The following is a 24,704-nucleotide window of genomic DNA, read 5'->3' on the forward strand; positions in this document are numbered from 1 at the left end:
TTATCTATCAGCAAAGACTTTTCTTGCATTATCATCAATTTTTCTCTGAAAATACTCAACATATTCAAAGGTTTCAGATATCAAAGTGAAGTGAAGAGTGAAGACAAAAGGGTTCCTGGCTCTTTTTTATTTCAAAAAGAACGGTGATGCATACTACGCTGGTAACCTCACAAGAAGCTCTATAAATAAAATGCAGAAAAAGGGAATGAAGATTTAACAGTTTCCACAAGTGTCACCTTTATTTTCGCGAGATAACTTGCAGACCACCCATGAAAGGCCTCAGTGGCTCAGGAATAACTACAGAGCCATCCTCTTGCTGAAAATTTTCCAACAGACATACCAACATGCGAGGAACAGCACATGCGGTGGCATTAAGTGTATGAACAAACTGTGTGGGAGCCGAGCTGCTGCCCTTTCCTTTCTTTGCATTTGTCGGTGAGAGATCCGATACAGAAGGGCGGTAGCGGATGCCAAGTCTCCGACTCTGATAATCGGTACAGTTCGATGCACTTGAGATCTGTTAATTCGAATAAAGAGTAGTAAATAAATGGAGAATTGGATAAAAAGGATGATTAAAAGTGAAAAAGGTGGTAATACCTAGGTAGTGGGTATATTTATCACATCTTTTTCCATGATGGAAGTAACCAAATAGTAATAAATTCAACTAGCTTCGGCAAGTTTCAACAGTTTGTGCTGAAATCAACTAGTTTTGGATCGTTTTTGACCAGTTTCAGTTAGTTTTGGGCGTTTGGCCATTTTAGCTCAAACTTTAAGTCAATTTCAGCTAGTTAATTGATATTGAACCAACTTACCAGTTTTCAGCAAAAACCTGAAACTGCAAAGAATTTTGGTTCCAACAAAAACAATTTTGCTTCAGCTGAAAAACCAATTGTTATATACCAGAAGCCTAATATAGCCCTAGCGGGATGTGGAAAAGAAAACCAACAAAAAATTGTGGAGAAGGCAGCACTAATGCATTTGATGTCATTCTATTTTTGAAAGATATCTTATTTGCTGTTGTATCCACGTATACTTTTAGATGGCTGTAATCTTGGACAGCCTCTTCAGTCTTCACATACCTCACCATAACGGCCTAAACCAGGCATCCAAGCCTCCACATCAAACTTCCTATATGCAGGCGCACCCAAATCACCTGTTGCCATATCCAAAATCCTAAGGAAACACCAATATTACTTAGTCATGAAGAATTGAAATGAATGCATAATAAACAAAACCACAGATCGTTTAGTACTTGAAGTGAAGGCCCAGAGATGTGAATAGATCTTCTTCAATTGCGATAAGTTCTTCATGGTACATGTCACTGTCCTCTGGCCGACAAAATATGAACATCTCAACCTTGCTAAATTGGTGTACTCGATAAAGGCCCCTGTTTAAGAGGATAATCCCTAATTAAGTATCTGTGAAAACTAGAAACTTGATAACTTTATTATCTTTCTTTAACCAATAAGCTCAACGAAACCCGCTCATGAAGCAGCAAAGAACTAACTGCATGTCGACCTCATTAGTAGGATAAGATTATCTTTATCAGGAGTTATTTAAAAATTTGAATTATGGACCTAGAACTTTGGGCGACTAACATGGATGATATATAAGTGTTTGGGTTAGCAGTGGATATGTTAATAAGGATGGACTAGGCAGTGAGGCAGTGGACTTTTCGGAATGCAGATTTGCCAGCCTATGATAACACTAGAAGTACTTTAGGCCACTGAACAATTGAAAGCAAGACTTTCTCTCTGGCTGATAGACCAAAAAGCAGACAGGGCTCAGTCAGTTGCTTTGATGGCATTAGAAGCATTCCTAATCCATACTACTAGATGTAAAATCACCTTGTGGCAGTGCCAGCAGCACCAGCTTCAGTGCGGAAACAATGAGAGTAGGCCACATACTTCCGAGGTAAACCAGATTCTAAAAGAATTGAATCCATATGGATGCCTCCAACAGGAATCTCTGCAGTTCCTATTAGGCATTGGTCGCTGTCTTCAATTGAATAAACCTGTCGAGAGGGAAAAAAAACTCGTAGAACTTGAATTCTTAGTTTAATAAACATCACAAGATCTAGAAAAACCATTAACTTCTTCCAAACATGAAAAGCAATAGAAAAGGTCAAATCTGATTTTGCATGAACAGTATTGGATATGTGAGCATAGACGAGTCAGAATATGCCATGTAGGATACCAAGTAAAAGAGATAAAAACTGCATTGCTTTTATCTACTAATTGTCTACCTACTAATCCTTGATACAAGATTAATCAGCCTTCAGTGACCCTGTATTGTTTCTAACTTGATAGGAATTCATAATGGAAACTAATATTAAATGTTAAAACTGACACAATACGTGCCACTCAATAAACAAATACTATTAGTGAATGAACATGAAATTTCAAGACAAAATGAGATAGATTTAGCAAGTTACAACAAAGATAAACACAAAATGTAATATTTCAACAAAATTAGCATATATCAGATGGCTCCACACTCATAGGTTACTGCCTATGGAAAGAAGATGGCAATATCCACCAAACAAATCTAACAAGCACAGTGGTAACCACCAATAAATCTAACAAGTACAGCGCTAACCACCAATAAAGCTAACAACTACAGATTACAGTACATCAATTTAAGCAGACATGCTGAATCGGTTAAATAATTAAAAGATCATATTACTTATAGTGGAGAGCATTTACAACAAATATGCAGTGGGCTGTAGCATGAAATCAACCAATTTCTTACCATAAACTCTTACATTTTAATCATACTCTAGATGCATACCAATATATTCAGTTGTCCAAGAAAATGCTCAACAAGTTTCAGCTAGTATACTTGTATAGTTATGTACAAAGGAATGTTACAAACCTGAGTATTTTCGCCCCGGGGTTGGAAGCCGCATTTCTCAACGACAGATGATCTTACAATCTCTGGAGTAATGAGAGGAATAAAACCTTTTCTTGAGACTTCTGTAATTGCCCAATTAACAAGGGCCATCTCTAGTAAAACAGCCTCATTCTTTAAGTAGTAGAACTTTGAACCACTGACCTGCACAAAACAAAAGAACCAACTGACATTAAATATGCAAGTAAAGAACTACAAACAAATAAAACTTCGTAAAAAACAAAATCAGGTTGAATAAGGTAATGCTGATAGAAAATCATTCAACTAAAACTTGCTTAAATATTCTGAATAGATGTGAATAATGCGGAATTTTCTGAAATGTCTTAGATGTTCTATCAGTACTAAACAGGCCATAAGAAGAATATGCCTTATCAATTTGAACCCCTAACTTTTCGCCCGAACTAACCAATTCTGGGCCATCTATAAATAAAGTTGATCTATGTCTAATGACGCAAGTATCAATATAACATGTCCAGTGATATGTACATCACTTTTAGAATATTTTTGCAATTGTATACAAATTCATAAAAAAATACTGCACAACTGTAGGAGATTGTAATATGCATAAACATATTACCTCTGCTGCTGCATCAAAATCAAATAAATTAAGTTCCTTCCCCAGTTGAAGATGATCTTTGACGGCAAACTTAAAGTCCTTTTGACTGCCTACCTAGGCGATTTCAAACAGAAAATGTCAAACATGATCATACCAAAGAATTCTAAAACATGATAAGACACTAGGAATATCTAAGGAAAGTAATACCATCTTTCTTACTACAGAACTATCCTCGCCTCCTACAGGAACATCTGGATGCATAGTATTAGGTATACACTGCGCTTCCTGTTGAAGCGTATCAGTAATTTGAATAAGATCTTCCTCTAGAGCAACAAGCCCCTCTTTCAAGCTCTTTCCTGCAAGATGACTGAGCCAAGTAAATTTGCAAGTTATGCTATATAAAACAAATATCAAGTTTACCTTCTTCCACAAGAGTTTGACGAACAGATGGCTCTAGCTTTCCCTTCATTTTGTTTGCGACAATGTTTCTTTCAGCTCGGAGCCGTTCAACCTCCTGCTATCTGTGACCAAAATTAGAAATTGTTGCACTCTTTTTAATATTATTTTTGGTAGAACATTACTGAAAGCATGGTAACCAAACACATTGAAAAAACAACTGTTACAAGGTTGGATTGGCAGTTCTCATCACCAACAATGACATCAATAACAACAACAATGATGATGTTGATGATGTCAACGGTGATAATGATAATAATAATAATAATAATAATAATAACCATATAGCAGGCACAACGGAATTCTAAGTCACATTACCAGCTACTTTACTTTTGTTGTCAATATTGATTGATCTTTCTTTAGTAAAAGCAGTTTTTCTGATCATCTTAGAAATTACATTATTTCAAGCCAACAACTTGGGGAAATAATCTTTTCATTGCCATTTTCACACAGTAATATCCAAAAATTATTTGATAGCTGCTATCTATTGCACTGTTTAAATTTTGACACCAGTCAAAGGCTAGAGAGAGCAAATAATGTGCATCATAACCGCTGCATCAGGGTATCGTTGGAAGCCACGTTTCTCTCTCTCAAAATCCTAATAATTTCAATTATGGATTGGTACATTGAGAATCCCATGCGCCCCCGCCCCCGCCCCCAAATCTATGATTCCTTCTAAAAAGTAAAGATATGATAGAAATGTTCTACTTTTATTCGAGGCTATACATATGCTACTACTATAAGCTAAACAATTAGAACTAAAGAACAAAATGTATAACTATATGAATTCCACAAACCAAAAGAATTTACTCACTTTTGTAGTTACAAAAAAGCAGGATATCTCGCAGATTAGCTAGAAAGTAGTAAGAGAATCAGATAAACGGATCAAACTTGATCTTCTGTACATACATATTTATTCGTGAATGGAGTAGATTATATGCTATCGAGCAAAGGCCTGACCTTCTGAAGACTCAAGAACTTCTCATAGAGCTCGAGGACAAGCTCCAAATTAGCACTGGATTTCCTATTCTTGATATTGGCGGCAACAACATCCTTGTTATCCCTAATCCATTTGAAATCTATCGCGGCTTTCCATTGCGGCTTCACGGGAACTACAACTACCATAAAGATGAGAAGAATCCAACTATAGCTTCTGAAAAAAGAGAGGCAAAAAAAGGAGGCACCTTTCCGCACTTCCTGGGACGCCGGTGAGATCGTTGGCACGGAGGCGGCAGAGAATGCCCTCAGGATTGGATGGAGAGGAGATCTTCGGAGCATGCAACGACGAGGGGAGGCTAGGGTTAAGGTTTCGAGGGGAGGAAGGAGACAGGAGGAACGGCAAAGAGACGGGGCTCTTGATAGGGTTACGGTTCCGAAACGCCCGCTTGGTACCATCCCCATTGGGTCCGGACAGCAAGTAGGATCGGCGGCGCGGCGGCGGCGCAGGATAGCATGCGCCGGAGAGGAGCGGATAGAGGAGTTGAGGTCGGGAGAGGAAGACTAAGATGAGTAGGATAAACTCCGCGTCTCTCTCTCTCTCTCTCTCTCTGCGTCACGCGCAATGCACGTGCAGTTGAAAAACCCCAGCAAATTTTATAAAGAGCTTATTCCGCTTCCTTTCTCGACTCATTTCTACGGGAGGCGAAGGCTAAGGCGGAACGACGCGAAGGTAAGGCCTCTTAAATTTCTTTGCGCTCGATCTCTTCTGCTGGATTTGAAATCTATTTTTTGGATCGTCGGATTTCGCTTCTGTTTGTCAGATCTGTGGTTTGACCTCACAAAGGCGATGCTTCGCACACGATTTAGCTCATCATCTCTTAGATCCGGGTGTTATAGCGAAGCGAAGAGGCGATTCTATAAAATTTCTTTTTTAACTACTTAGTTGCTTTCATTAAGTGGTAATAGAATTCACCTTATATGCATAAGTTTTGAGAAATAAAATTATGGGATGTAGTAATAAATGTTCGGGCGATCGGGTCATTAGTGTTGTTTTATCATCCGAGTTGTTGGGCATATGAGAAGGCTTGGGGTAAAATGTTGTTCGTCCATCAGATTTTGAGACCAAATCTGCCACAGAAGAGATAAAAAGAGAAAAAAAATAAGGAGGGATGTCCTTTTTAATGTCCTTGGAAATGCTACTGATATAAGAAGTTGGCATCTTTTCTTTTGGTTCACCAAGGACGACCAAAGAGGAAGACATTGCATATTTGGGTTGGTACATATTCTTTAGTGATTCATGTGTGTGGCAAACCTTTTTATTTCTTTTTTCTTCCTAGCAACAAGAAGGCAGGATCTAGGAAGGGTGTTATATATGTGGTCTTACTTCAAGTGTGGAAGAGCTTCTGTAACTCAAAACAATTTACCACGGTGTACCCCTGGTAAGCCTCATCCCAATTAGCTAAAAAGGATTTGGAAATATGTTAGATTTTCAACTTGGATTTAGTAAGAAGAAGTAAAGAACTATTTTAAACCTGTTCAGAATTAGGGTACTGCACATAAATGAAAGCACCTGTTGAGCAGGCTAGATGGCTGTACTAGGCTGATCCAAATTCATTCGATTTTTTGAATAACCAAGTCTTTTTTTTTCAACTTTAGGCCAGTTTTATCTTTAATGTGTCGCTTTGTTTGTTCATCAGTCTAGGATCTACCAGGTTGAATTGGTTGATGGCAGCCAGTACTTAAAACTGTTTAAATTGGGCGTTACTTACATATGTATAACAGAAAACAACAACCACAATGATGTGTTCCTTTCAACCAATTGCATATATGTAAATGTTATTTTGATTGAAAGTACAAGCAAGTAGAGGAGTAACTATGTAGAAGATGTTATCAACAACCTTTAGTATAAAGACATGTTGCAACAACATATGAGACAATCAATTTTTCAAATATGTCAGGTGTTGGATAATGGCTGGTTGGGATGGCTTCAGTTTGAATTTCACTTGGGTTCTTTTAGGTTGGCCCCAGATGGAAAACATCTTATTCAATTTTTATAGTTCTCCATTTCGTCAATTTAATTTCATTCCAGCATTTCAGTCTTCATTTATACTTGGACCAATTCCATCTTCATTATTGTCTGTAACAAATCGACGTGTCATACTCATGTTATGGTTGCTTCCTGATCATATTTGACACCCTTATTTCTTTTGTTCGTCTTGCAGATGATTGACGACCAAGACTTGGGATTTTTTGCCAATTTCCTTGGCATCTTCATATTCATTTTGGTAATTGCTTATCACTATGTGATGGCAGATCCAAAATATGAAGGAAATTGATGCATATGATTAAGATTCTGTAACAACAAATTATAGCTTCACTTACCAGACCTGAATAGGAATCGTATTACCAAAGACATTTTGTTCTATTAAGGGAACTTGCAAATGCAATGATGGTTTTGTTGTTGAGATATTAAATTCTGTCACTCGGAATAGTCAACTCCCAATCATATTTTCTGATCATTTTCTACTCCTAAATGTGTTCATGTTTCCCGTATCATATAAGTTCTGTTTTACATCTCTGAGTGTGAGAATGCTCTGTTTTGTGTTATCTGTGGTCTGATGAAATCAGCACCTGCAGTCAATTGAACATCTCGAATGGTTACTGAAGTGTCTGATACATTCATAACTCATATTTTTTAGGGATGTCATTGCTTTCTAGTTGACATGCATGGTTTATCGCAATTATAAGAATGTGTGATATATTGCATGCTTCACATAATTAGAAAAGCCATTGATCTCTGTGCCTGAGACATATATGAGATTTTTCCTGTTACAGCTCAATGAAGCTATGAAGACCTTTTGCTGATTTAGTTGGTAGAGAAACAGATTATTCTCAAGATATGGTCTGCCTGTAACTTTTGTGCCCATAGAAGCAGAATGGGTTGTTTGCTTTCTGTTGTTAAATGAAAAACCAATGTAAACGAAAGAACACAAACATTGGTAAGAATTCAAGTAAAGAAATCTTATTTATTTCTGAGGGTGGTTGTACCAAACAAGAACCCAGGAGCACTGATACCTCCTGTACCGAGTATTTGAGTTGGAAAAAGGAATACCAAGTGCCATAAAGACATCTCACTTCGGACAAACGATTCCAAAAGTAGTCTACAACAAAAGATCCAGACAGTCTCTAATGGACAAAAGGGGCATTCTTTTATTCGAGGTCCTCTGCAAGCTCATTTACTCAGCTTTGCTGCAAGCAACTACAAACTTAGCCATTTATAACATTGGAAATTCTCCCTCGCACTGTTTCATATCATCACATCATTTTTCCCTTGCATTGTCTTTAAGCCATTCTGAGGTACTTGAGGTTACCACCATTTAAGGGCAAAGCTATGACTTCAGGAACCCTGTATACACAGTTAATGGTTAAGTTACAGGCACTAGATACCACATATATCAGTAAGACATGGAATGAGTCATATATTAAACTTAAAACAATGTCAACAAACCTACAGAATAACAACGAAAAAGATGATCCTAAGAATCTAAGATAAGATCATACAACAGCAGTTAACATAGATGAACGAAGCTTACTCATACTCATGGTTAGCTTTAACATGTTCAACCATTGCATCGAGGAGCGTTTTCCTCGTCTTGATAATAAGCAATTCTTCAGAATCTGTTTGGACCTGGAAAATGATGCATGATTCATTACACATAAACCAGTATTGGAAGGTATTCGGCCAGCCCATTGTTGACAACTTAGTAACTGGTATAGTTAAAAAAATTATAATTGTCTTGGTTCAAGTATACCAACAATAACACAACCACAATTTGCAACAAGTTTGCAAACCCAACTTTTTTTCTATCTGATTGACTCAACATTAGTTTCTGTAGCTTGCTGACAAGTGAGAAAATATGAGGTAGAGATTTATTAATTATCTTTTATATAACTGTAACTTTGGTAGTGGTAAATAAATATATGGACTTGATCCCTGCAAACAGAAACCATGGGCATATTCAGGAAATTTAACATTAAAGGACAAATAAATAGGTAAAAGCTGGTTTCCAGAAGAGAAAAAATTTGAAGCTTAACTAGCATCTCTGATTCACTTTCCAAGAAAAAAAGAAGAGTTGATATGTGAGTCAACTAAAGAAACCATGAAAAGGATCAGAACATAGAACTAAGAAAAGGGAAAAGGATAAAATACACTAGAAAATAGATGCTTAATAATATTTATCTGTCAAATTATGTAGTATAATATTAATAGAAGCTAAAAGATTAAAGTAATAACTACCACATTGAAGAAACAATTATGGATGAAATATCCTATTAAGTATCAGTAGGCAAGGAACACAATCAACTAATCTTTAAGAGTAGTGACCGCCATAAAGTTGAGTTACTTGGAAAGGACTAACCTGCTCATTGCCCAAGCATGCCAGCAGATTAAAGCTAATAACATGGTGGTGAGGCAAGAACTCAAATTTCTGCAATGCTAATTGATTCAGCCAAAACTACGGAAGTCAATTTATTTTTTGTCAGAGCTAGGCTAGGAATCTGAGAAGAAATGGACTAGGTTAGCCCCTGCCGCAAGAAGGTGTGCCTGGTTTACTGGCACCACCATCAGGATGCATGAGGCAATTGTTTTAAATCTTGTCCTCGATCAGATTCCAGCAAACCCTTCACTGTCCTGTTAACAAAACCCCTACTACTTATGTCATTCCTAACTCCTAAGTAGGCTAGATAATTTATTTGCTCAAGATTTTTGGATTATTTATATCTTGTATGAGTGGCTAACTATGTGCTAGGACTTGCATCTAGAACTCCTGTTTGTATATGTTAAAAAGATATCCAAGTGTAGTTGCTCACATAGCAGCCCAATAAAGAGAATATAACTAGTAACTCTCATTTCAAGCACACAATCTATTCCTTCAATTCAACTGCCCAAGACAGTTGCTGATATCATATAAAATGTTTTCACAATAACAGATGATTCCCCTGCAAACAGTCAGGGAACACCAGCTATCTAACAGTGGCAATCAAACTAAATAATGATTTGGAAACATGTTATAAAGCCTTTATCTACAGTGCAAGCCAAAGTACCAAAACATGCCAGTGCAAAATAGATAAGATCGACAATATCATTAGATGACAACTTTACATGGAGCAGTTTGAGAATAAGGTGCATGCCTGGCACTATATTGACACATGCTGCAAGCCTTTCCCTGATGATGCTTTCAGAAAGCTTCTTGCCTGTATTAAGACAGATAATCTTAGAAAAATTGCCAAGAAATAAAACCTACCAAATAATACAAACAACATGGGGTGTGCTACCATGGGGTGTTTCTACAACCTCAGACTGATTCTCAGGGGACCAGGTCCAATACTGACATGTACCGACCCGAAAACTAATGTTTCAGGCAGCACAGATTAATATAATGGGTTCCTGTACCATAATCTATTTCTCGTGTCAATTTCCTGTCAACATGAGATGATTTGGGCGGCGCTGTTTCAGTCGGGTTTCTATCTTACATTTACTGGAAATGCTGTTAGTAGAAATAACAAACTAGATGTAGAACATGCCCTTGCTTTTATAGTCTTCTAACAAAAGCCTGATGACAATCCCATGCTTAATACATGATCATATGGCAACCAGGAGACAAGGAAATATGTATACTTCTCAAAACTTGACATTTAGTAATGTTCCAGTTTAATCAACATTATATAAAGGAAGTGGCTAATGACCCTCCCTAGTCTGATAATTTGACAAGTGGTAACAATTCTGTTTACACTGGATCACCAGCTTAGCAGAATGCATCTATATCACAGAGAAACAGATTAAACCATAACACGCAAACCTGCTTCTCTATTTGGAACTGTAACAACATAAACAACAATAGAGGGTACTGTAGAGGAAGCAGCCTCCATTCCACTGGATTAGATATTTCTGGCTGGCACTCAGATTAACAAGCTTTGACCTGCTCAGTTGGTGTGAATAAATTCCATCAGTTATTCAAAATTGTAGGGAGAAACCAAAACTGACATGGGAAGCAGTAATGAAAGAAGACATGATAGCAGTAAAGACAATTTGCAGTGCAGTATAAAAGCTTAATAAGCGTAGAATTCATCATCCTGAAGAAATCATGTTCTTACAAAAGATCATACATGGTCAAGTCATCGAGAGCTCAATCAAAAATCAAGAAGAGACTTCATGCCAAAAGAGAGAGAGAGAGAGAGAGAGAGAGAGAGAAGAGAAACCCAACATCCCAACGCCGACGGTAAGATCAGAGGAGGAAGGAAACCAAATGGGTCTTGCTCGAATTTGAAAAGAAATAAGAGAATGAGGAAGTGACCACACGGTGAATGAAGAAGGTCGACGAGAACAAAGTGAGCCAGAGATCTAGTAGACGACTCGTGAAAGATTTTCTTTGGCAAAAGTTTGTACGTCTCAGGGGCCAAAAATGAAAATAGCTGAATATTTAACCTTAGTTTTATTTTTTTTATTTTTACTATTGAGAAAGAGCCCTCCAACCACGAGCGACAACGTGTAAAATTTATTTTCTTTTACGAATAAATCTACGCTCACATGTATTCCAACGCTAAGAAATACTTCAGCAGATTTTTAAATTATTATTATTTTATTATTATTTTAGAAAAAAGTTAAATATTAATCTTGAGCTCATCAAATATAACCAAAAAAGGACTCCACTAGTGTTGTACTTTTAACATTATTCTATAACTTGTACTAAGAAAAGACAAAGAAAAAAAAAAAAAAAAAAGTATTTGTTTTAAATTCTTTGAAGTTTGAAAGATTTTTTTTAATTTTTCTTATAATTTAAAAATTCATGAACTCTAATTTTATTTTATTTTATTTTAATTATTAGGTTAGACAACTAAATTTACTCTTTTATACCTTTCATAGAATTAAGACCACAATGTTAATTTGTTCTGATAATTATTTAAACCTTGACTTTTTTAGTAGAAATATAAACTGCAATTAGTCGTTAAGTTAATTAGTATTGTACTTCATTATGTGCTTTAGACATATGATCTCATTTTAACAGAGGAATAAGAGACAATAATAATATTATTTATGGCTGAATCAGCTATGTTTACCAATTACTTAATAATTACACTAGGTGAATGCTTGACTGAAAATAACCAAGCTTTAAACACTAATTCTCTCATCCTAAATCTTTATATTTCATGAAAAAAGAATTATTTTTTTTTTCATTCTTTTTGTTTAAAAGGTATAAGAAACTCTTTTATCTCTCTATGAATGCAATTTATAATAATCAAGGGATTTCTCATCTTATTTGTCTAGAAAGATACCTTTTTCTCCTTTTAAGAGTTATTACATTTCATATAATTTTTTCCTTTTAAATTCTAATTATTTTTTACTTTTGGTATATATTGATTCATAGAGAGTTAGGGAGGGAGTTAGGACCTTACGACCATAAAAATGGCACTCCGTTGTAATTTCTCAGCAAACAAAGGGCAAAACAGAACAAATTTTTTTTTAATATCCATAGCTAAATCACGACAAAATCTTCTTCTTCCAATTAATAATATATGATCATTTCCTCCCCCCCACTACTACCCCCATACGGCCATACCCCAAAACCCTTCCCAAAAGAGCCAAAATAAAAGAAGAAGATCCATTTGTTTAATTTTTCTCCCTTGCCTGAGACGGTGAGACCCTCCATTCGCTGTCTTTTCTTTGCCATTTCCATATCTCTACTTGTACTTCATGAGACCTCGCTCTCTCTCTCGAGCAGTGTCGTCTTCTCTCTTCCTCTTTTATCTCTTCATTCAAGGCTAAAGGTTAATAACATGGAAAGCTCCTTCCTTTAGGCTTTCTTTTCTCTAAAAGAGAGCCATTGGAGGAGGAGGAGAGAAGGAAACTTCTTCACTACCATCTAAAACATACACTTTGATCTTAAAGTCAATGGGTATCAGATATGAGTTTGCTTCCTCCACCCTCCTCTGCGCTGAGGATAACAGCAGCATTCTGTGCTTTGATGATGAGGAGGAGGTGGGTCTTACTGGAGAAGCTGGAATTCATAAGCTTGACCTGATTCCACTGCAAAGGAATGACTTTTATCAGGATTTTGGGATGGGTTTTCCTCTGATGTCAGATGAGTGCATGGCTTTGTTGGTTGAGAAGGAAATCCACCATCTCCCAAGGGAGGATTATGCCAAGAGATACCAGACTGGGGCTTTAGAAGTATCAGTTAGAAGAGATGCCACTGATTGTATTTTGAAGGTACATTGGGTTGCTTTCTCTTTTTTCAGTCCCCTTCGTAGTAATTTTGATGTGAATTTATTAGATGGTTTCTGGGTATATTAGTCATGAACTTGTTAATCGATTTAGTAAGTTCTTTTATTTTCTCTCTATTAAGGATTTGATTACTACTGTGTGGCTTTGGAGGTCTATGTTATCTATTATAAGAAACAGATACTAGTACTGGATGAATTAGATTTACATTTTATTTACTTGATTCTGTATTTTCCTTTTATCTTTTTCTAATTAGCCCAATGATGAATATGTTCTTGCAGTAGTTCAGCATGTTCCAAGTTAGCTATAATATTATTCTCAGAGGTCTCCTATTCATACTTCTCTTCAACCATTTGAAAGCAATTATGATTTAATTTCAACTGCTGATTCCCCCGCCCCCTAGTTTATACAATTGTGGCTGATGGCTGTTTATATTTGGATGGACAGGTTCATTGCTATTACAAATTTGGACCACTGAGTGCCTATTTATCTATAAATTACTTGGATAGATTTCTCTCTGTGTATGAAGTCATGGTGAGAAATCTTTTAAGACAAGAATTGTGATGTTCCTTTCTTCTCATGGATAACACTTTGCTCATAGCAGCGGCGAATGTGGTTGGTTTAATTATATTCTTATGCATGTCTTTCCATTGTTCATCTTTCTGTATCTATTTCTAGCAAGACAAGGCTTGGATGACACAGTTGCTATCAGTGGCCTGCTTATCTCTCGCTGCCAAGATGGAGGAAACTGAAGTTCCTTTATCTTTAGATTTACAGGTGAATAAATCATTCATAAAATATTTCTTTTATTATTTTTTCCTCTGGTATCTGATAGCGAGCCAATAATTTTGATGCATTTCAATAGGTCTCTGAGGCAAAATATGTTTTTGAAGCAAAAACTATACAAAGAATGGAGCTTTTGGTGCTGAGCACCCTCAAGTGGAGGATGCAAGCAGTGACCCCTTTCTCTTTCATTGATTACTTTCTTAATAAGTTTAATGAAGGGACACCAACAAATGCATTAATTTCTCGCTCTGTGGAGTTAATCTTGGAAGCAACTAGAGGTTAGATGTTCAAACTTTAACATAAATAATCTCTTTGATCGTACTGCAAGTCTAATGCTAACGGTAGGTAATATTTAATTGCAGGGATTCGATTTCTCAAATTTAGGCCTTCTGAAATTGCTGCTGCGGTGGTTCTATCAGCATTAGGAGAGATTCGAATTATGGACATTGACAAAGCTCTAACTCATTGTATCCATGTAGATAAGGTTAGGCTTTTCGACTTTACCCTATGTTGTGAGTTATTGCACAAATGCTCATTTTTAGCAAAAGGCCTTTGCTTGATATGGATTGACATGCTGGTTGCAGATTAGAGTGTTGAGATGCTATGAAGTGGTGCAAGAGATGACACTAGTGAAAAAGAGGAGTAATAACAATGCCAATCCATCAGTTCCCTCTGTGCCACAGAGCCCAATTGGGGTGCTAGATGCTGCATGCCTTAGTTATAGAAGTGATGATATAACAGTTGGGTCCCATGCAAATTCTCATCAAACCTCCCCTGCTACCAAGAGGAGAAAACTAAGCAGGCCATCAATCTCATGAGATAAGAGGGGCTCTGTTTAGTGTTCACTTGCTATTGAGTCTTACTATTTTCAAGTCATTTTGGTTTGATTAGTGGGAGTTTTGTTGTGGTCTATAAGGCTACAGAGACCCACAGAAGATCAAGGACATCAAATTTTTCTTCATGCTTTTCTCATGAGCGACCCAGTCACCAGCTGTAATATATAAATATGAGATGAGATATAAGAGAGATTAGACTGGGAATTAGTATTTCAGTCAGAGAGCAGAGTCTGCAAGAGCAGAGTCTGCAAGAAGTGAGCTGAGAAAGCCTCTCCTTATCTCTCTTTTGTTTTAGCTTTCTCTGAATGGTTACTAGTAGAAACCCTTTTGAGATACAAAGCTGATCAGCCAAGATAGGAGGACTGGGAATAGGGAAAGGTGAGAAAGGAAAGGAGTTTTTGGTTATGAAATCTATTGGTTAGTGTTACAAAAAGTTATCTGATTACTTCCTTTATGTTTGTATTTCTTATTTCTTGTCTAGCCTTTTGTTTGATTTCTTGTCTGCTTAGACTGGGATTCTCTGCACATAAAATGGAAAAAGGAACCAATGCTCAGTACAAACCTTGGGATGGCTACGCCTACACATGAAGAGGGGGTGGGGGGACCTCTAGGAAGTTTCAGGTTTCAGCATAAGCTGTTCAAATCTTTAATATTTGATGATGCCAATGTTCTCCTTAAAGCCTTTTTTTTTTCCTTCTTTTCTTTTTCTTTTACCTTTTCACCAAGTATCGTGCCTCTTAAGTATATAAAATGCACTTAAGACTGGCATAAAAAAAATTAAGGTGCTCCTATTTAATATCAATATATCATGTAGAGTACCTCAATTAATGCACTTAAAACTGGTATATTTAGCCTGCAGCACTTTTATTAGCCAGCACCCCTTTCAACGGAGTTGGCAGTACTTTCTCTAGGTAATACCTAGAGAGCTACTTCCAGCAACTGGTCAACTTGTCTGATGTGATGATAAATGTATTCTTATGCTTCAAAAGAGTGTTGGAATTTGAATTCAGCTCTCTTCTTCTTGAATCAATGTTCCATTATTAGAGCCTCATAGCTTTGTTTCTTTTTCTTGGGGAAAAAAATATTTTGAGTTCTAGTTTGCATCATATTTGAAGATAACACTCAAAAGACAGCATGGATATGTAGAAGGGTGCTTGCTTATTCCCCATAAGCATAGACAAAGTTGGGTCATGGAAATTACCAGCTTAAATATGCTAATCTAAAGACATACCAGAAGTTTAAAAAAGAAAAGTCTTTGTGTGTGTATTTCTGGCATGAGAAAGGAATAGAGGGACAGTAAAAAGTGATCAGGTGGGGGTGAGTCAGCCAGCAGTGGAAATGAGACAGAGCCAATTACTTTTGTCCCTTGCTATGGAATTGCATATAGGTGCATAAATGAATTTAACAACCTCATTGGCCCATCACTAAAAAATAAATTACCTACCATTAGTATCTTTTTCGTATAGATATTTATTAGTTGGTTCAACTAACTATTGTTATATAGATGAGTTAAATTAATTTTATATATACATCCGAATATTTTAGATACTTTCTTTTTTTAATAACAAAAATTAACATTAGAGTCTCTGTAGTTTGACTTAATTTTATAAAAAAAAATTATATTTTAATTCAAAGCACTTCAAAGGTCTGGACTGAGACAATCATTATATTTATCTATCATATCTGACCGAACTAAAAGTTAAATTTAAAGATTCTAATTAGAGCTAAACTTATAGAGAATTTGATAATTTTTCTAACGCAGTTAAAATAATTCAGATTTCAAATGACAAAGATATTAACAAATAAATTGAATTAATATGTATTTTTATCGTCTAAAATTCTATCGATATCATTATTCAATTCTTTACAACTTTATTTCTAAAGAAAACCTTCAAATTCAATTTTTAGTTGAATCAAATATAATAATAGGAAAATATAACAATTACGGACCTTAGGATTTTTGTCTAATTGAGCCAAACCAAACTGGGTGAGAGAGAGAGAGAGAGAGAGAGAGGGAGTATCAAAGGTTAGAAAGAAGACAAAGCCGGGGACCTTTTGTTCTTTGTTTTGGAATTGCAAAGAGACACCAAAAGGTAACAAAAACACCAATTGGTTCCCATCATCTGATCAAAATAAAAAATAATTCAACTGAACCCCCCAACATTGATCTCTTGTTCTATCACACACTACATGACACACAGCCAAGTTTTTTAAACACATCTGTTTGTTATTATTCTCACACAGTGCTGGAAATTAAATTAGGTGAGCTTATGGATGGATGTAACAAAGAAAAAAAAAATATATTAACCAAGGATTATTTATCTTATCTTTATAATGTTCTTCTGCAGTTTTCTTGGTGGTTTGGGGTGGTCATTGGACTATTAGCTCCGAGAAATTTGGAGCTATAAGTTGTTTTGATATCAGAGAAAGCTTGTCATTATCTATCGTATGCTTTTAATTAAAGATAGAGAAAGTTATAAATAAATCTTTTAATTATTTATAAATAGAGCTCTTATTTGCTTAAACAAATACCGAACAACGTTGTAAGTAAAGTTTAAGCACATGACGGAATAGAATAAAAATTAGAACTTTCTTATTTAAATAATTTTTTTTATTTTGATTTTCTTTTCTTCTCCATCCTTTTTTCCTATGAAATTAAATAAAGCATTATAGTAATAATTATTTTTGGAGAAAATAATAGAAATAGCTGGATAACACTGACACTAACCACCGCTACTCACATGATGCAGCCCTGTTCGCCGCATCTAGCGACACGCGTCCGACTTTCCGAAACTACCCTTAGAGATAAGGGGAGAAAGCGGCGGGGTCGAGCATATCCCCAGAGGCAAAACGGTAAAAGACGACAAAAGAAAGAATTCACTAGAATAGGAAAAGAGTACAGTAATGGCGCCAGTGAACCCAGATCGCACTCACATGACTACAAAACCTAATGACGAAGCTAGAATAAAACAAATAGAGCAAAAATAAGGATAATTTAAAAGTACAGGAAGAAATTAACTACCGTCCGATCGTGAACCAACGGTGATCTAGAAGGCAAATGCGGCGGTGAAGGTGAAGGCGAAGGCGGTGAGCCAGCCGGGGGCGAAGGAGGTGGAGGTGGCGGCGTTTTTCCCTGCGGCGGCTGGATTCTCGGCCGGAGGTAATGCGATCGTGGAGGGAGGAGAGGCGGTTGGGGCGGAGGTGGGAGGAGAGGGTGGGGAGGTGACGGGAACCGGGGCGAAGGCGGGAGGAGGAGGAGAAGTGGGGATGGGAGATGGTGGGGAAGCTTGTGGGGAGGATTTGGGGGTGGGGGTAGGAGTGGGAGATGGCTTGGGTGAAGGGCCGGGGGCTTGGGCGGAGGAGGTTATCGCGAGGAACGCTAGGGTTAGGAGGAGGACGGGGACGGCCGAGGAGATGATCGCCATTTCGGTGGAAGAGACGGAAAGGAATTGTGAAGTGAAGTGGCGAGGTTTTTGTAGTGAGTGCGAGGAGAACGGAAGAGATCAAAGAAGTAAGGAATGGATATGAGGAATATATGTATATATGTATGTATGTATGTATGTATGTATGTATGTATGTATGTATGTATGTATGTATGTATGTATGTATGGCCACTCGACTTCGGTTCTTTTATTAAGAGGTCGACATCATCTTTGGTTAGAAATGTCTACGAAAGTGTTAGGAGCTAACAATCTGATTTTAAAAGTATTAAAAATTTGATTAAAAATAAATTAATTAATTAATTAAATAAACTTGCGTATTATATAGTATAAATAGTTTGAGTATCGTGTTGGACACTACCTCCTCAAGATCAGTCCGCTCTCTATCTATTGCTTCTAAAATATTGATGTCGGTATCTCAGAATATAATGACGGTCTTGAACTCGAAAAGAAGCTGTTATCTGAATGACTTGTCGAACCTAAATGCAAATAGAAGACTCGAATGCAAAATAAAATGAACACAATTTCGTAATTGACAAATGCAAACTAACTTCATATTTATAAAGTTAAGCATGAACAATAAAAGGATGAGAACTGTCTGATTAAGGCACCTAGTCACGAATGGATGTACCATTTTTTATTTAACCACAACCAAACCATATTAGAATCGTATCAAACAAAAAATAAATATGAACTTGACCTATGCGTGTGAACCGAGTTAGGTGGTGCGTCTGTGCGCGTTAATTTGCATAGTATTATTTACTCACAAAATATGTACCATTTTTTTAGCCCAAAGCATATAATAAGTTTAACACTTATATACTATACTAATATTTCTTAAATATCTAATATGCTCATTTATCTTTATTTTTCATTGTTATAATACTCACTTTAGAGTTAATTTTCATTCACTTATTTTTATAAATTTAAATAATTAAATATATGACAATAAAGTACTATTTGAGCTATTTTAATTCTACTATTAATTTATTACTATTATAATGATGCGTAGACTCCACTTAAAACTTAGCTCAAAATTAATAAATTTTTTATATTAAATACACGATATTTCTAACAAAAAGTGTTCCACGTTAGAATAACAATTACGAGTCACGATGTTTAATAAAAGTATCACCACTCCAACTTCACACAAAATACCAATTTGATTGCAATCAAGAGAAGCCAATTATAATAGTCCATCCTAAGTCGGCATTAATTAAGCCCTCTCACACCCCTAATCCTTACCAATTGGATATCCTTAGTAAGGGTGGTAATCGGGTTAGATTAAGCGGGTTCAGGTTGAGTCAACATCACTCTAATACGAACACGACTCGATTATTAAATAGGTTGCATTTGGTAGATACGAACACAACCTGATTATTAAACGAGTAACATAACACGACCCATGTAAACCCGTTTAATAAATATGTTGAGTTAACACAGCACAACCCGTGTAACCCATTTAATAGACATATCGTATTAACACGACCCAAATAACACAGTAATATTTAATTATTTACTAATCTACCCTATATAAAAATTAATATTTACAACAGTAACAATAACAATCAGCATAAACTAAACTTTAGCCCCAGTTTTGGCGATGAACTTCCACTCGTTCGTGGAGTGATTGTACTCCCCTGAAACGAAGATTGGAGATGGAGATGGAGACGGAGACGGTGAGGGTAGGAAAGGTAGATTGATTGACTGACTACAATAATGATGGTGTGGGCAGCGAGAAGGATGGTGATATGTTGGAGATCTGAGAAGAGAAGGGCGACGATGGAGACGAGGCTGCGAGAGGGAGGATTGAATGAGATCAGACCTTAGGATTTTGAAGAGGGTGAGAGGGTGAGAGGGTGGGAGGCTTGTCGGAGATTTGAGGAGAGAAAGGTGGTGGTGGAGGCGAGATGCCCACCGGAGAAGATCGGGGCCTTGGGATTTTGAAGAGGGTGGGAGGCTCGTTGCCCGTCGAAGATATGAGGAGAGAATGACTGTGGTGGAGGTGAGAGCTTACCACAGGTGGTGATGGAGGCAAGAGCTCACTACAAGCGGTGATGGAGGCAAGAGGGAGGACGTGAAGAGATGATGGGCCTTGGAATTTCGAAGAAAGTGGGAGGCGGCTAGTGAGAGAGTGTGAGGGTTAGGGTGTGAGTTAGAGTTATAACTTAAAAGTTTAATATTTATATAGTGGGGTTGGTGGGTTCATGGGTTGACCTAATCCGACTTATATACTTAAATGGGTCAATGGTATAAACTCGAACACGACTCGATTATTAATTGGGTCGGTGAGTTGATCCATTTATGACACGAATCTGATTAGATTAAATCCAAATCTAATTAAGAGCCGAATTATCATGATGAGTTATCAGATTATCGAATTGTCAAATTGGGTCAATTTTTGTGGCCCCTAATCCTTGGGCTTGGCATGGATGGCACAAAGGTTGGTGTCCTCAAAAAGACCCACAAGATATGCATCTCTACTGCGTCCTGCAGTGCAAGGACTGCATGACTCTGGAACCTACAGCTGATCAGTCCCCATTCAAACATATCACACACTATTAAACAGCTTGCATTCAATAACTAGTCAAGGAGCAAACATAACAGTGGTCACATAAAAGAACCATATTGGTGAAAAAAAAAAGTGCCAGATACGAATATAAATTTGTTTGCTCAGTGCTCTTCTGATACTTGCGAATCTCACTGACCAATAACGATCCAATTAGTCAACAAAATTGCAGCTTTTAAACACTAATCAATATAAAATAAGCATCACATTACATGCTATATTGCAGAGCCAACAGTTCCAGGGCAAAAGTTACGAGACGCAAGAAGAAGTCTAAGAATAAGCAAATAAAGGGACTCAAAAAATAATAAAAAGAAGACCTCGGTGGCAAGCTGCAGTGGATTTCTTAGACTTATTTCAATAAATACCTTTTATTGTTTATATATAATTTTTTAAAACAGATGATTTTTTGCATATATTTGAATTCTTTATTTTTGCACTGACATCATCACTGGGGGGAGTTAAATAAGAATTTTTTTTTAAAGATGCAAAAGAGAAACCAAAATTATATAAACAATAAGTTTGGCGAATGGGAAAAATGGAGATGCGGGGTATCGATCCCCGTACCTCTCGCATGCTAAGCGAGCGCTCTACCATCTGAGCTACATCCCCATAATTTAGTTGCGTAACAATAATTTTATTTATTTTATTTTTCAAAAAAATAGACGGCTACTATCACACAAGCCGTCCCGAAGGAACGGCTTCGATCAGCTTTTCGTAACTAAAACCCTAGTTTCTGTATATTCTACGGCGGTATATAAACGGCAGAGAAGAAAAGGAAGCCCTTGTGGCCGGCTGCTGCTGCTTCTTTTAAGGTCTCGCGTTCTCGTCTCACTTGTCTTCCTCAGTTTAAGATTGCCTATTGCGAACCAAGATGAAGGTTCGAGTCCTAACCCTTAATCCTATAGCATCGCTTATTAGACATCTACGGAAATTTTCTTGTTTGGTTTGCTTCGTATCGTTGTTTCGAGATCGGAAATCGTGATATATGATCGGATTTTTTTGCGGGGGTTAATTTTTGCAGTTCAATATCGCGAATCCGACTACCGGTTGCCAGAAGAAGCTCGAGATCGATGACGACCAGAAGCTGTGAGTGTTTTCTATTTGAATCTTTTTTTTTTCGTTATGCAAATTGGAGTATTTTCTGGATCTTAGAATATTACATATGCTTGACGCTATCGTTTTCATCCTATCGATGTTTGATTTGTATCTATTTAGATGTTCAAATAATATTTATGTTCATGTTTTGTAGCACGGTTAATCCTTTAGTGTCATAGTCTCTTAGAGTTTAGAATTTCACTATAGACATTCAAAGTGCAATATACAAATTAGTTTTTAGTTGATGGATCCGATAATATCTATTTCAAGGGCTAAGTTGGAGTGATATACAGCATCTCAGCATTCACTTTAATTAAGTGGATGCCGAAACCCATTCTCAACCTTAAGTGGAAAGAAAAGAGGGAAAATATAAGACTGTTGTTATGTTTGTTTCTCATTACAAGAGATGCCGCATGAACATGAAAACGCATGAAACTAAACGGTCCCTTAGTATTCTTTCTTAGCACCTATGATCAATTGTACTTTATTATGGCTTTTGAATTGACCTAGTTATAGTTGTTATATATATAATTTTTAGGGAGTAGCTGATCTAACCTAAGCATATCAACTAGTTAACTATCTGATCATTTTGGCTCTCTGCATTCTTGCTTCCATGTATAGAGTGCGTTTTAAGCCAAATATAGTTACAATGCTTCCATCACCTAGAAGCAATGTCTCTGATGTCCTTTATCCACCATTCAACATTTTCTTGTTGGTTGTGTTCTCTGTTGCATTCTGTTTATGAAACCTTTGTATCTATGCTAATGTTAATCTTAAGAGCATGTTTTCATTAGTACAGATATAAGAGCTCGATCATTTCACCTGAAAATTTACATCAGAAAAAAAATGATTGTGCTGATGATTGGGATTATATATGTATAATTTATGGGAATGAAATTTCTGTACCGATGATTGTGATATATGTTGATTGCTGCTTTTGTTTTAACTTCCGCAAAAAAACTAATTCCATGTTTTCTGCATTTTGCAGCCGTGCCTTCTTTGACAAGAGGATCTCTCAGGAGGTTATTGGAGATTCTCTTGGTGAGGTATGCTGGAGCTAATCTTATCCAAAAATGCAGGAGACTCTCTTCTGAGTCTCTAGATATAAACAGCTGTTAAATTCTTACTTGCTTCTGTAGGAGTTCAAGGGCTATGTCTTCAAAATCATGGGGGGTTGTGACAAGCAAGGGTTTCCAATGAAGCAGGGAGTACTTACACAAGGACGTGTCCGCTTATTGCTCCACAGAGGTAGTATATGCCTTCTTTTACCTTTTAATGTGTCTTTTTGTTCCGTCTTTTATCTTAGTACCATGAATATGTAGTGTATGGTGTATATAACTGGAAAGTTTGTTTTCACTATGAAGATATGGTTGTTCTATTGTTCTTTTCAAGAGGACAGTGAGTGGACATGCCATGTACTGAACCCTCCTTTCCAGTTTAATTCATCATTCATCTTATTGTGATAATTTTGGCAGGAACTCCATGCTTCCGTGGATATGGCAGGCGTAATGGAGAACGCAGAAGAAAATCTGTTCGTGGGTGCATTGTCAGCCCTGACCTCTCTGTTCTCAACTTAGTCATTGTTAAGAAAGGTGAAAATGATCTTCCTGGCTTGACTGACATTGAGAAGCCCAGAATGAGAGGACCAAAAAGGGCCTCTAAGATCCGGAAACTGTTCAACCTCTCCAAGGAGGATGATGTCCGCAAATATGTCAACACATATCGTCGAACCTTTACTACTAAATCAGGTGCATCTCTTTTTAGATTTCAAGTAGTTATCTGAAGACCTCTGTGTTGAGATCCTTGGTTTTGTTTTTTTTTTCCTGCTCTATATTATCCATTGTTGAACTGTATTGAATTTTTGACAGAGGGAAAACGAGTGATTGATTGACATCCTATGTACCCTTTCTATGTAGTTGAACAAAACACACATACAATGTACAATAATTTGAGGATAATTTTGGTTTTTTTGTTGAAAATGTTCTAGATTTTTTTCTTAAAAACTATTTAGACTGCAATTTGGCATTGAGTCTTCTATAATAATTCATATTTCTTTAATTTATGTAGGCAAGAAGTGTAGCAAGGCACCCAAGATTCAGAGGCTTGTGACTCCCTTGACACTTCAGAGGAAGCGATCCAGGATTGCAGAGAAGAAGAAGAGGATCTCCAAGGCTAAGTCTGAAGCAGCCGAGTACCAGAAGCTCCTTGCTACTAGGCTCAAGGAACAGAGGGATCGCAGGAGCGAGAGCTTGGCAAAGAGGAGATCCAAGCTTTCCATTGCCTCTAAGCCATCTGTTTCAGCTTGACCTTTCTCTGGTTGATGAAAAAGTAAATTACTAATTTTAATTTGTAGTTGGTCGAGTATGTGGTAATCGACCTGTCCCTTATCGTTTTAATTTGTTTAGTTGAGATGAGATTTTCTACTTGCCTACAAATTTCACCTTGTTTGAGTGTGTAACTTTCAAACGGATTTTGTTTCCAGACGGTGATGCATTTCAGAGTAAGCAGTTCAGAAGTATTTAATTGCTTGCAGACATGCAAAGTGATATTCTATTTTAGTTACGGATGTTGGATTGTTTATGATGTATAATGTTATTAGCTTACACTTAATCGGAAACATTTATGGAGCTTATATTGTACCGAGTATTTTTGGGTTCAAATTCAATACCATGGACACCTATTGACTTTTCATTTTTTTTAATAAAAAGAAAATTGGATGCTAATTATTTAGCACTGTAATAAAAAATATCGAAAGGTATGTCTTTAGTGCAGTCTATTATAATAAAATATATATCAATTTTAAAAAGTATATACCTTAGTAAAACAACTATACTGATAG

The 24,704-nt window shown here is 36.7% G+C and overlaps 4 protein-coding genes, 1 long non-coding RNA gene and 1 other non-coding gene across 9 annotated transcripts; 3 read left to right on the forward strand and 3 right to left on the reverse strand.

Moving 5' to 3' along the window:
- On the reverse strand, positions 1 to 5,468 carry LOC140786994 (serine--tRNA ligase, chloroplastic/mitochondrial). 3 transcript variants are annotated; one of them, XM_073135720.1, is made up of 10 exons: positions 5,107 to 5,468; positions 4,883 to 5,034; positions 3,887 to 3,980; positions 3,674 to 3,822; positions 3,488 to 3,580; positions 2,875 to 3,054; positions 1,848 to 2,014; positions 1,253 to 1,387; positions 1,080 to 1,173; positions 1 to 517 (listed from the first exon to the last, which is right to left on the reverse strand). In XM_073135720.1, the coding sequence occupies exons 1-10, from the start codon at positions 5,321 to 5,323 to the stop codon at positions 239 to 241; spliced, it is 1,560 nt and encodes a 519-aa protein (XP_072991821.1). In that variant the 5' UTR covers positions 5,324 to 5,468; the 3' UTR covers positions 1 to 238. The 3 variants fall into 3 exon arrangements, 2 of the variants coding, with proteins under 2 accessions (XP_072991821.1, XP_072991822.1); XM_073135721.1 differs by having other exon boundaries at positions 3,887 to 3,987; positions 5,107 to 5,388; XR_012108727.1 differs by having other exon boundaries at positions 99 to 517; positions 1,080 to 1,153; positions 5,107 to 5,439.
- Positions 5,441 to 7,395, forward strand: LOC140786995 (dolichyl-diphosphooligosaccharide--protein glycosyltransferase subunit 4A). Of its 2 annotated transcripts, XM_073135723.1 has the most exons (3): positions 5,510 to 5,591; positions 6,820 to 6,878; positions 7,084 to 7,395. In XM_073135723.1, the coding sequence occupies exon 3, from the start codon at positions 7,084 to 7,086 to the stop codon at positions 7,195 to 7,197; it is 114 nt and encodes a 37-aa protein (XP_072991824.1). In that variant the 5' UTR covers positions 5,510 to 5,591; positions 6,820 to 6,878; the 3' UTR covers positions 7,198 to 7,395. The 2 variants fall into 2 exon arrangements, with proteins under 2 accessions (XP_072991823.1, XP_072991824.1); XM_073135722.1 differs by lacking the exon at positions 6,820 to 6,878 and having other exon boundaries at positions 5,441 to 5,591.
- A 462-nt stretch (positions 7,396 to 7,857) lies between these two features.
- On the reverse strand, positions 7,858 to 11,135 carry LOC140786996 (uncharacterized). Its single transcript, XR_012108728.1, has 5 exons — positions 11,015 to 11,135; positions 10,720 to 10,839; positions 10,052 to 10,114; positions 8,455 to 8,549; positions 7,858 to 8,267 (listed from the first exon to the last, which is right to left on the reverse strand). It is a non-coding gene; the product is annotated as an uncharacterized lncRNA (long non-coding RNA).
- Positions 11,136 to 12,467: 1,332 nt separating this feature from the next.
- Positions 12,468 to 15,215, forward strand: LOC140786955 (cyclin-D2-2-like). Its single transcript, XM_073135678.1, has 6 exons — positions 12,468 to 13,127; positions 13,587 to 13,673; positions 13,818 to 13,916; positions 14,005 to 14,203; positions 14,288 to 14,409; positions 14,510 to 15,215. Exons 1-6 carry the CDS (start codon positions 12,810 to 12,812, stop codon positions 14,741 to 14,743), a joined length of 1,059 nt encoding a protein of 352 aa, XP_072991779.1. The 5' UTR covers positions 12,468 to 12,809; the 3' UTR covers positions 14,744 to 15,215.
- Positions 15,216 to 21,306: 6,091 nt separating this feature from the next.
- Positions 21,307 to 21,379, reverse strand: TRNAA-AGC (transfer RNA alanine (anticodon AGC)). Its single transcript has one exon. It is a non-coding gene; the product is annotated as a tRNA-Ala (tRNA).
- A 92-nt stretch (positions 21,380 to 21,471) lies between these two features.
- LOC140785538 (small ribosomal subunit protein eS6-like) lies at positions 21,472 to 24,431 on the forward strand. Its single transcript, XM_073133416.1, has 6 exons — positions 21,472 to 21,647; positions 21,792 to 21,856; positions 22,854 to 22,911; positions 23,005 to 23,113; positions 23,341 to 23,613; positions 23,933 to 24,431. The coding sequence occupies exons 1-6, from the start codon at positions 21,642 to 21,644 to the stop codon at positions 24,169 to 24,171; spliced, it is 750 nt and encodes a 249-aa protein (XP_072989517.1). The 5' UTR covers positions 21,472 to 21,641; the 3' UTR covers positions 24,172 to 24,431.
- The last annotated feature ends 273 nt before the right edge of the window (positions 24,432 to 24,704 follow it).

This window comes from Typha latifolia, chromosome 4 (assembly GCF_019914945.1).
Source record: "Typha latifolia isolate L0001 chromosome 4, TyphaL0001v2, whole genome shotgun sequence".
Taxonomy (NCBI): Eukaryota; Viridiplantae; Streptophyta; class Magnoliopsida; order Poales; family Typhaceae; genus Typha; species Typha latifolia.